A 13,079-nucleotide genomic window follows, 5' to 3' on the forward strand; every position below is an offset into this window, starting at 1 on the left:
AGTTTGGGAACCACTGTTCTAGAAAGACAGTGTTAAATTTCTGCATGAATCTCTGCCTACTAGTCATGATATACAAAACGCTGGAATATTTTTGATTCTGCACCTTGGAACTTACACCCCACTGCGGAGCTTTGCCGCCCTACTGAATGTATATCCTATTCCTAATATACTGAGAACAGAACTAGCTGTAAGATTCAAAATTCGTAATTCACAACATTGGGGGCATTTGTGGATATCTACTAATTCATTTTTGTATGTGTATTTGTGTCAATATATTACCTTTTACGTGAACATAATTAAAAGCTAGGTTTTACCGTGTTTCCCCGATATGCCCTACCCCGAAAATAAGCCCTAGCGGAAAGCCTGAAAAACTGGAAAGAGCTGTAGGTGAGGAGCAGGACTGGGGGCGTGGTGTCTGTAAAAGCAAAACTGGGGGCGTGGTGTCTGTAAAAGCAGGACTGGGGGCATGGTGTTAATGTTAATTAAAATAAGTTCTATGGTGGTTTTTCTTTGAAACAAAACAAGACCGTGTCTTATTATCGAGGAAACACAGTATTATTCTCATATACATAAATATTACATTATTTCCCCAAGGAGAATGGGAGTATTATAATCCCATGAAAAATAACATGGTAGTTGGCCTTTCTCAGATTAGATAAAAAAAAGGTACTTATGTAGTATCTGGGCGCCCGATTTAGAAATCGGGTCGGATCGGGCACATCGCATCGCATGCGACCAAATCGGATGCGATGCGATGGACCCGATTTTTCCATAGGATTCAATGTTAAAATGGTCTGAGTCCATTTTAACATAGAATTCAATGGGAAAAAGGGGTCCTTTTCATACCCCTACTATCCAAGTGGGCATGGAGTTGGATATAAACCTGTGGCGAGCGTAGCAAGCCACCGAGCGCGAAGCGTGGCGAGCGAACGGTATTCTGTGTCCCCTCGCGGGGCTCGCCACGCTTCGGGCTCGCTACGCTAGCCACAGGTTTATATTCAACTCCATGCCCACTTGGATAGTAGGGGTATGAAAAGGACCCCTTTTTCCCATTGAATTCCATGTTAAAATGGACTCAGTCCATTTTAACATTGAATCCTATGGAAAAATCGGGTCATCGCATCGCATGCGATGGTCGTATGCGATGCGATATCGCATCGCATCTGATTGTATGCCTTAACTTAAGGCATACAATCAAAAAATCGGGCGCCCAGATACTACATAAGTACCAAAAAAAATTCTAATTGACTTTAATTTTTATTATTGTCGAGTGCAGGACCAAAACCCCCTTTTCCTCCCCAAATACACCAGTTAGACAAGTTATTCTTAACCATCACGTTTTGCTCACAGGTCATGTTTTATGGATTTCTGTCCCACCGTAAGTAGTTAGGATAATGGATGACCAGCAAAATATATCAGCTACCTTGTGCGTGATGAAAGAAATCCGCAAAACATGACCTGACAGGGAAATTGAGGACTGGGTTGGAAGATCTTCTGATATATACCATTGAACAAGGCACAGAACCTTCCTATATTAAGTTTGTGCTATTACAGTAATTATCGGGATATGCCCATAAAAAACTTTCAGTTCCTCTGTGACATTATAGTCTTGGCAATGATACTGTACAATGTATCCATGGGGATAAGTCCATTTGTTATATATAAAATGTAGATGCATGTGTATAATAATGTAATATTTTAATTCCTTTTTTTTTTATCTTGCATTTTGGTGGTTGGGGTGGTAAAGATTAGACCCAATGCCCAATAAAAATTAATAGCCGTTATTCCCAATTGTACACATTCAATGTGCGTTAGAATTCCATCATTCTGAAATGGAACACTAAGGTAATCTAAGTAGACATGGCAAGAGTGGTATCAAGTCATTAAGGGCCAGATGTATCAAGCTTCAAAAGTGATAAAATGGAGAGTGATAAACAACCATTTTAGGGCCATATACATCTGGCTCTAAGAGAGATTAATGTGTCCAAATAAATTTTTGTTATTTATCTAGAACAGTCTATGAAATGATAGAAGCTGATTGGTTTCTTTGGGCAATTTGTCCACTTTTATCTCTCTCCAAGACTTGATACAGAAAGAACAACAGACTATCATAGAGATTTATGTCCCAAATGTAATGATAAGGATCATATGTAAGACAGGCCGAGTTTGCTGGAGGTGCGGGATATAGGTCAATCTCGGATGGGTTTTAAAGTGGCAATACTTTACAATGCAGACCCTATTACATATGCTCCCTAATCTTTATAATCCACATGCTCTTAGTTTTTGGAATATATACATCCAGTGGTAATTCCAGTACATAAAACACGTGTCTCCTGGGGAAAGAGGAACTAGATCTGAGACTTGGTGCCTTATTCTAGTTCCTTCTCAGATGGACAAAACCATGTGCACTGCAGGGGGGCAGATGTAACCGGTGCAGCTGGAATTTGATTTGGGTGAGTTATTTTGTTTCTGTGCAGAGAAAATACTGACAGCTTTATTTTTACACGGCAATATAGATATCACTTTGAAAAAAAAACCCACCCAAATATAATTCTCTGCATATGTTACATCTGCCCCACCTGCAGTGCACATGGTTTTGTCCATTTGAGAAGGAATTTGCCTCTAAGAGTGAACTAGAATAAGGCCCTTGGTGTACAAACCAATCACATTTGTGCGTTGGGTGGACATGCTCAGCCAGCTGGATCACTGTTCATCTTGAACGTCTGTCCTACCTTTATCAAAGTCCATGCACCAAACCTGTGTTCAGCATATGACTTTATCAACCTTATCAAGTGGACAATAACTTTCAGCTGCTGATGTGCCCTTTACACTTCCTAATATTTGACCATGTCTTTGCTAACCCTACCACTTTACAATAGATATTGAGACATTAGGACTCATATGAGGCACAGTCTTATGGCTGGGACAGGAAGCAGTGGTCTACCTGCTCTTGCATGGTGAGAAATTAGAATGAAATATAGAACACTACACACATAAGAAGTCTTGTTAGCTTACTGATTGAACAACCCTGGCTTTTAAAAATCTCAAATTGGAGGCATACTTGAAGATTTCAATTCGTTCATAACTCATGTTGCTGGTGATCAATTCATTATGTCGACATTCTTAGAATGCATCAGCCATCAGGTGAAGATAAGTCACTTTTGGGCCACCAGTAACTTACCTGTCAATTTGTTATCATTGTCTACATAATCAGCCAATGTCGACACATCATCTCACACCTGAACTCTCCATCGGGTTAACTTTATTTTTTCCCTCGCCTCCAGTTGTATGCTGCAATCATATCTGGTTTCAGTGATATTCTTCGGTGGATATGTCCAAATAGTTATAATTAGTGTTAAAATTCCCAGCTTTTATCCTTGTTGGAATGCTTCTAAAAATCTCAAGAACAAATATATTGATCACAGGTTATGTGTGTATTAATTAAGACCTTTTATACAGTTATCGCTATTACGGAAATGGGGAGAACAGCAAACTCTAATACCGGGGTGGCATTTGTTGGAGACAACAAGACCGTAGACCGTAATTCTTCTAGTGTTGCCAGAGATGGAAAAACGTGTTCATGAGACTACATCAACGCCATGTTTTACTCAACCACAGGGTTATGCTAATAACTTTGATGGCGTCAGTGTTGCGTCTTTTTTTATGCAATTGGCAGATTTGGGACCCCGGCAGATGGTGTCTCACAAGACTGTGGGAGAAATGTACTGTAATAGGATGATAAATTCAGAAAATGAGAGATTTGGTAAGTCTCCAGTTGTTTTTTTTTTTTAAGCGGCAATCATTTACACTTCCAAATCAAACTGGTTTTGCATTGTAAATGATTGCCGCTTTAAAAAACCCTGGAGATTTCTTATTACCAAATATCTCACTATCTGAATCTCTCATTAAATTTCACCCAGAGGCTTCAGCATTACAGTTGTGTACAATGTCTTACCGCTGAACAAGGCCTTTAGTTTGCTGGAAAAACTTCAAGCCAGTGCTTGTCCATGAGAGGGCAGTTTGAATAACCGACATTTATAGTCTGTAGATTTTGTTTTAAAATTGTGCTCACCAATGGGGTTTCTTTCCGGGAAAAATATTTTGTCTTTTATGTTAACCCTTTTGAGTGCCAAGTGAATTTGTCAAAATAGGTGTAAAAATGGCCAAGCAAACTTTTTGTATTCATCATAATGTTTACCTTTTTTTATAGGAAATATAATTTCTTTACAAAAAAAAATTTCATTTGAATTTATATGACAAATGTGAGCATTTTTTTAATGGATATTTTGCGCATCTCTCACCGAGATGTTGGCACTCAAAGGGCTAAAGTAAAATCAACATTGAGCCAACCAAGATTAGCAAAATCGAATTAGTTTTAGCGAAGTAAACACCTCCCTACATGTAAACCTTGTATGTGCACACAGCCAAATATGCAGCAGCCCCATTATTCAGGCAGCTGCAGATATGTTCAAGCAAAGTGTGTTTTGTCTCAAAAGTAAAGGTTATTAAAATGTTATTTATCTTTTAAAATCAGATTTTTGCATAAGAAGCAATAATATAGCACAATTTATATATGGAAATTCCACACTCTGCAGCTTTCTCTTGAGCTACGCAAATATGCTTCGTTTAAGTTCTGCCAGTGCATTTGTCCATCGTATATTCACTTTAACGAGGCATTCTGTAAACTCTGATTAGCACTCCTGCATGCTTAGCAGTGACTGCTGACTCATGGGGAATGCAACACTTCTATGACTCATGGTAACGTACAGGTCTTAGTAAGTGAAAGGTGGGTGTGGCTAATGACTCATCCTAGGGCCTAATGTATGCTAACCTGATGGTGTGGGTACATCTCTGATGGTCTGGCGACTGCACTAAAACAGGACAGGTCCTGAAACATCGTACCCAGTGTCCCCTGGGCAGCAGCCTAATTAACAGGCTATGGCAATATTTGGGGCAGCAAAGGTCTGTATTCCTGATTATCGGGATGTCGCTCCTGTTTTATGGAAGTGGCTAAGCAAGGGTCTGCATCTTCTGACCCAGACTTCCTGGTCTTGGCTATGGAGATGCGAGGGCCAATCTGTGCAATCTCAGGGTCTCAGATGGTGCGCCCAAGATGAAGCCGAAAACAACCTTTTAGATTTTTTTAATACCATTTCTCAGATCACTTCATTTTTATAATAAAACGATTTAAAATACTGTTGAGTTTAAAATCAGTATTGTCTTGGTTTGTTAATATAATCAATCTTACACAAATGCTTTCTTGTAATTCAAAGTTCTATACACACGTCGGTCAGCTATGAAGCTGTACTTTTATCGCTGTGTTGGACAAATCATTTAGCTTATAGTAGCTATCGATTTGAGCCAAAGATCCTGCGACAACTTCACCGTTCCTGGAACAGTCTTAAATTAAATATGCTGTCCATTGTGAAACATATGGGTTTATTTACTAAGGTGGGAGTTGCTATGTGCAGCCAATCAGATTCTATTATCTTCTAGAACACAGGTTCTCAATTGTCCTTGGGACTCCAGACAGTGCATGTTTTCCTGGTCTCCTCACAGAATCAAGTGAAATACTTAGCTCCACTTGTGGATCTTTTAAAATGTCAGTCAGTAATGAGTGCGCTTGTCGGGTGACCTGGAAAACGTGAACTGTGTGGGTTCCTGAGGACCAAGTTTGAGAACCCCTGTTCTAGAAGGTGCTAAATAAAAAAGTAGATTCTGATTGGTTGTAATGGGCAGCATCCCATCTTCTATAGAACTCCTATCTTAGTAAATAATTCCCATAGGGAGGGGAACCTGTGACGGGATACGGTCAGTTGGTCGATAGTCATTAGGTCGACACCACTAAGTTGACATGCTGCAAGGTCGACATGGGGTCTAGGTCAACAGGTCATTAAGTCGACACAAGCATTATGTTGACATGGGGTTTTTCGAGCCGACAGGCGGTATTTCATGCCCTATTATCCACTAGGCATGGTGGGAGAATAAAATAGTGTGCCCGAAGCATGGCAAGCAGACACAATGCACTTAATCCTGTGTCGACATTCAGGTAAAAGAAAGTGAAAAACCCTAAGTCGACCTTTTGACTGTCGACCTAGACCATGTAGGTCTACACCATGCTTGTGTCGACCTAATGACCTGTTGACCTTGACCCATGTTGACCTAGACCCGTCAACCTTGCAGTATGTTGACCCAGTGGTGTCGACCTAGTGATCCAATTCCCCCATGGTAACCACAGGCAAAAGATGGCTCACTCTGCAGAAGAGGAATAGAATCCATCCTTTTCTGTACAACAAGGAAGATGTTCTATAGAGGTCTAATTATTGATATGTATCTTTGGTACTTGTTTCCTAGCACGGCCACACCGATTTACATCGGGGTGGTCGTGTCGGAAAAATCGGGTCGATCGCATCGCATGCGATTTGGTCGCATGCGATGCGATCGACGCGACCGACCCGATTTTAGACCCGATTTTTTGATTGAATAAAATGTAAATTGGGTCCCTGGGACCCGATTTTACATTGGATTCAATGTCAAATATTCCCTAGACCCCCAAATTTAACGACGTAAACCCGACCCCACGATAGACGCGAGGGGCGGCGGTGCGCGTCCTCCGACCTTTTCATTCCCCTACTATCCACTAGGGCGTGGAGTGAGAATAGAATAGTGTGGCGAGCGCAGCGAGCCACGAAACCCGAAGCGTGGCGAGCGGACGCGGATACCTGTGAAGCCCGCGAAGGGACGCGTTTACCTGTGAAGGTATCCGTGTCCCCTCGCGGGGCTCGCTGCGCTCGCCACGCTTCGGGCTCGGTGGCTCGCTGCGCTCGCCACACTATTCTATTCTCACTCCACGCTCTAGTGGATAGTAGGGGAATGAAAAGGTCGGAGGACGCGCACTGCCGCCCCTCGTGGGCTCGCTGCGCTCGCCACGCTTCGGGTTGGCGTCTATCGTGGGGTGACGACGGGGACATCTATAATGTGAAATGGGTCATATTGGCCCATTTCACATTTTTCACATTTTCTCACGATTTCAATGTTAAAAAATATTTTAACATTGAAGCCTATGGAAAAATCGGGGGCATCGCGTCGGGACCAATGTTAATGGTCCCGACCGACGCGATGCCCCCGATATTTTACCTTTCCCGACACGATTTCAATGTTAAAATATTTTTTAACATTGAAGCCTATGGAAAAATCGGGGGCATCGCGTCGGGACCAATGTTAATGGTCCCGACCGACGCGATGCCCCCGATATTGTGTCTTAGCCGGCAAAATGGACCTGATTTCAAAGGAAATCGGGTCCATCGTGTGGATCGTGTACCTTAACTTAAAGGTACACGATCCATAAGATTGTGGCCGTGCTAGGAAACAAGTACCGTATCTTTTTGCAATGTGGTCATTTTGCGTTCGGCATGTTTACAAGCTATCTTGCTTTTGGTTTCATCTATTGTTATATATGGGGGAACATACTTCATTAAATACAACTTCTGTAAATGCAGAGTTGAATTTAACCCTGATTTTATAAATGTGGATAATCTTTTCTCCGCTTTACTTTATTCCAGTTAAGTATCATCATGTAGGGAAGCTCCTGAAGGATGGAGAGGAACCCACAGAATACACTGATGAAGAGGACACAAAAGCTGACTCTGACCAGAAGAAGAGCAACTAAAAAGATCAAAAACCTAAGAAGTTTTGAAAATAAGCTCTAACATTCCAGATCACTGTTAAAGCTTAGACTTTATGCTACTGTATTATGTGGAAATAGAATTCCAAGTAGTCTTGTTCCATATAGTTAATACAGCACAAACTTTATTCCTTTTGCACATATTAGAAGCAGTATTTGAATTCCAGGACTCTCTTAATACAGAACATGTCTTCTGGCTTTAGCAGTGGGGGAAAAAAAGTGTAAATTCTAAAGTGAGTTAACCAAGGGAATCAGATGTTAGTATTGAACCATTCTTGTTTTTAGAATTCAGTTTTAGGTATCTTACTTCAAAGGCACACACACACACACACACACCTAGTTCTTATTCTAGACCACCTTTTATTATAATGTGCTTTCTTGTTCAGTAAAGTCATGGCTGCTTCTCTTTAATGACCTATTGTAATTCTGTCACACATGCATTCGATATAGTCATCGGTACACATTTAGAAATCTTTGATTCTACAGTAAGGAGGTGAAAACCTTTTATATAGATCTCGCTACACCAGTACCTAGCAAACACACTTACCTTTCCTCAAATCTGCAGCATGTTTGTTCTTTATATGACAAATTATAGATCGTGAAGAGTATTTAATATCTTCATAATAGCTGGTGAATTAATGGTTAAACTTTTTAATTGAGTTTACACTTAAAAGTAATTGTTTAAGTGACCGCATGTTTTCTATAATAGTTTAAGGTTTCATTTAACAATTCTGCTTACATTTGTGACACTAGCAGTACATTTATTGGTGCCTTGTGCCTTGGACTACACGGCTCCTGGCTTTATGCACATTTAATGCTTTCTTTTGTCTTTGCCAGGACCAACGATTAAATGAGTTTATGTAAAAAGAAATGTTTCTGTATTATTCTTTTATCGTGTGTGAAATATCCTTTATTATCTACTGTTCTCGGTTTACCACTATTTTGTATGTAATAAAGTCAAGTATATATGAAATGGCATTTTTGACAAGTAACAATGGGCCTGATTCAGTCCCTGACACACCTGCAGCTCGTTCCCCAAAGTTTCGATGTTCTGCATAAAGGGCCTAATTCAGACCTGATCATAGGGCAAATTTGTCCTCAAAATGTGCAAAACCATGTGCACTGCAGGTGGGGCGGATTTAACATGTGCAGAGAGTTACATCTGGGTGAGATTTTGTTTCTGTGCAGGGTAAATACTTGCTGCATTATTAGATAGACATGTCTAGGTCGACAGTCACTAGGTCAACACCTTGAAATGGTCGACATACCCAAGGTTGACGTTGAGAAAAGGTCAACACAAGTTTATGGTTGACATACACATGGTCGACATGAGTTTTTCACTTTTTTTGTGTCTGTCAACATATGTCGGTATGGACACTGTGTAATTGTACCGCGTCCCTTCGCCATGCTTCGGACACACTATTGTATTCACAATCTATGCCCACTTGGATAGTAAAGTATGAAAAAACATATTTAAAAAAAAAATAAACAAGAGAAAACCGTCATGTTAAACATAAGCATATGTCACCCATTTGAAGATGTCGACCTAGTAACCGTCAACCATTAGTGACTGTCGTCCTAGACATTGTCTTCCCACTGACTGCATACCATTTCAACACACCCCACCCAAATCAAACTCTCTCTGTACATTTTACATCTGCCCCACCTGCAGTGCACATGTGTTTTCCCATTTTAAGAACAAATTTGCCCTGCGATCAGGTCTGAATACAGCCCTAAGTAACCGTTGCGCATGCGCTGGATCCATGCGGAGTAAGTGCAATATGGGTCTGTGACAATGTACTAAGAGTAGACTGTTAGTGAATATTGGTCTGCTGCAGTTTTGGGGGGAAACAACTTCCTCAGCTTCTTAAGACAGATGTCTGTCACTGACAATCTGGGGAGTAATGGAGCGTCTTTGTTGGATTTGTGTCGGCTGGCAAGCAAGACCCTATGGGTCACGCAGTCAGCCAATGAAGTCCCAGGAGATCTGATGCTGCATCCTAGAATGCAGCAGGGATCACTATTGGAAGCAGGAGTGTGACACCTCCAGATGTATTACCATAGTAGTGCATTGCCCATGATTCCATTCCAAGCAGCAGTGAAAGCTCCTTAATGCACTTCTGAATCAGGCTCAAGTTTGAGGCATTAATGTGGGGTTGTCAGATTTAGTATTTATACTGTGCATTACAAGGACTGGAAAAGAAATGAAATTACAAATAATGAAACTTTTATGCTAAATCAGTGGAAGTATACCTGCCACTTGTGCATAGGTGGTGCACATTCTATGGGATGCATCATTATTCAGCATATCTATTACAGATACTAAGGAATGAACCAAAAACCGTCTCGCAACTTTGTCGCTAGTTCCCATTTTTTCATATTCTGCTTTTCTTACAATTCTAGTTACAGTACACAAAGTAGCTGGGACAATTGTGTATAATGTGACTTTTATTTCTGTCTCCAAATTGAGCTAGAGTTTAAGAACTCTTAAATATATACTTGAAACGCCAGTCAAAGCGACTTATGTCTCCATATTACAACTGCACCTCTCTAGATGGCCAGGTGTGCATGCAGGCCTTATGTGGATTTCTGTATTTAATCATAGGTTTGCCAGTGACAAAGGGGAGTATTCGATCCCGGGTCCTGACAGTCATTACCCTGGCCCGTTCTCGGCCCTCTCAACTGATATTCGGCAGGCAGGATTCAACGTCCCGCCTGGCGAACTAGGAAAGGGAGCATGGCCGCGAGAAACGGCTGTGGACTGTCGAGATACGGCCGTAACCTCAACAATCCATGGCCGTTCTCGGCAAAACGGGCCCGACAGTCGGGTCCATTCTGCGGAGATGCCTCTTCAATACTGTCGGGAGAGACAGTTTCATGTTCTTCAAATATATGTTTGAAATAAATATAAAATCTTGCCATAACCAATGTTTAAATGGTTCAGGCGTGGAAATCAGCCTATGGGCAGGATGTACAGTAAAGAGGCCTACGTCTGGCGGGCCTGCAAATTTGTTAAAGGGGGGTATCGCTTACAAGGCAACACCATGCCTTGCCCCTATAAACAAAAAAAAAAGTTTGGCATCTTGCACGGCTGCCAAACTAAGGTGTCATTAACATAATTCTGTGTATGTTTGGATAGTAAAATGGGTACATATGTCAGTCTTTAAACCAGTATACAGTACACCCTGAGAAGTGAACAGATACTGATATTTTCTGGACATCGAGTCACTGAAGCAGGTTTTTGCAGCAAGTGCTTGAGCTCTGTCGGACCCAGTGTTTGTGCTGAACACTCACAATGAAATATAACCCTGTTAAACACTATTGCTTGCTAAGAAAAGAGACTGCAATCCTGTGTGTTTATGCAGATTTGTGAGCCTTGTGCAGAGAAAAGCAGGATATGGGAGGGAAGGTGTGTTTACTGCTTACCTACTGTAACTGAGAACAGTTGCAGACCAGCATAGTGGCAAGTACATAGGTGCAAATAGACACTGAACCAAATTTGGCTCGCCATAGGGGCTTTCTTCATTGCCAGTGCATATATTATGTTCCTGTGTGGGTTACAGCATTTCAGGAGTCTATTCCAAGGATGGTATCAGTCAGCAGTACCTGCTTTACACAGCTGTATTGTGATTTGTAATGAGCTGAGCGCCACATGCTGTTTCCAATACATGTTCTTTTATTTTTCTTAAAACATAAATAGTTCTGGACACAAGGTGACATTAACAATATATCTGTGAAGAACCACTGCTTTCTTTGTTCACAAAGGAAAAGTTGAATATGAAAGTAGCCATAGAGAGATATAAATAAATTGGAAATGTAGTTACTGGAAATGACTGTTTAGTATTTGCTAGACTACTACTATCCCAGGGCTTTACATGTATGTACCGAGTACATGCTTAGACACTAGGTCCTGTCATAAGTGAAGACCACTAAACCAAAGGGCAAATTCAGCCTGTGGGTTGTTAGTTGGACAGATCTTTCCATTGTCTGCCTTCAAACAGTAGTTGTGTTAAGCTGGCCATTGGTGTATATGTATATTGGCTGCAGGGTGTGTGGTGCACATGGGCTCCTAGGTCCCATTACAAGGCTAGATTAACAATGGGGTGGATGGAGTTACAGCTCCAGGCCTCAACATAAAGACAGGGCCATCACCACAACAGCTGGCCATAACTTATATGTACAGGTCGAGTCCTCCGTATCCGGAGATCTCTGATCTGAAATGGTCCAAAAAACATGTATTTTTTTTTTACAAAAAAATTTGAGTCCCCCCCCCCCCCCCCCCCCCCCCCTTCATACTTACCAAGTCCACAGCGGCCTTCAGGATCTTCTTCAGCGGTCTCAGGGGTGCACTGCATGGTTGCACGGGCGCGCCGGTGACCACGGCACACCAGCACACCCCTGGGATCGCTGAAGAAGTTCCTGAAGGACGCCGGGGACCATCGGACCAGGAAAGTATGTTAAAAAATATATATATTCCAAAAAATGGAAAAATCCCTTATCCAAAATGCTCATGGTCCTGAGCATTTCAGATAAGGAATATTTAACCTGTATTACAATTGTATTTTTATTTTCCTCATCATGGAATACTTATACTTTAACATATTTAGAGAGTCATTGCGGCTTATGGTGTTCATACCCACCAGAGCTGCCGAGAGCAGTGCGGGGAGGGCATTTATTATCTTTGTGTGGGATACCGAAGAGGGAGCAAAGCGTAATAATTTAAATAAAATGTTGATTGAGTGGGTGTGGTTACACACATAAGCTTGGCCACCTGAGCTCACCTTATGGCTCAGAGTCCCTGATGTCCACATTTCACTGGCCACACCCACACAGTACTGGTCACAGCTCCTCTGATTCTCATAATAGGCCCTTCAATAATTTCAGGCCCAGGCCTACGTGGACCTTAATCACCTGCAGCCATGTTTACTACTTTTTTTTTCCTCTACGATCCTGCTTGGATGCGATACATGTACCACTGATGGGTCCAATTTTAAACTTCTTATGGCCTGCCTGTCCGACCTTCGATCTGGTGCGCAAAGGACTAAGCATTGGATCGGATGGCAAACACATCCAATTGGGGCCGATTTCAAACAATTTCTCGGCCCGATCTGTCAGAACCTGGTGAAATCGGCCGAAATTGGAAAAGTGTATGGGGGCTTTAGTGACAGAGCATGCACAGCAAACTACCAAGTCGCAGAGAGGAGGGGGCCTGTATTCTCTTAAACCGCCCCCAAAGTTGCCACACATCTAACCAAGTTTTGCCTGTCATCTAAGCATTCATGAAGTGTTCTCCACACAGCTTATCAACTTTTTAATGTGAATTAGGCCTAATCAGACCTGATTGCAGGACAAATTTGTTCTCAAGATTAGCAAATCCATGTGCACTGCAGGTGGA

The 13,079-nt window shown here is 41.7% G+C and overlaps 1 protein-coding gene across 1 annotated transcript in view; it reads left to right on the plus strand.

Annotated features, from left to right (window-relative positions):
• Positions 1 to 8,555, plus strand: part of PGRMC1 (progesterone receptor membrane component 1) — a 34,581-nt gene extending 26,026 nt beyond the window's left edge. Inside the window, exon 4 of the mRNA XM_083159413.1 lies at positions 7,563 to 8,555. Within this exon, the coding sequence (XP_083015539.1) occupies positions 7,563 to 7,669 (107 nt within the window). The 3' untranslated portion in view covers positions 7,670 to 8,555. The remainder of the gene's footprint in view (positions 1 to 7,562) is intronic.
• Positions 8,556 to 13,079: the final 4,524 nt, after the last annotated feature.

This window comes from Crinia signifera, chromosome 9 (genome assembly GCF_055691185.1).
Source record: "Crinia signifera chromosome 9, ASM5569118v1, whole genome shotgun sequence".
Lineage (NCBI taxonomy): Eukaryota > Metazoa > Chordata > Amphibia > Anura > Myobatrachidae > Crinia > Crinia signifera.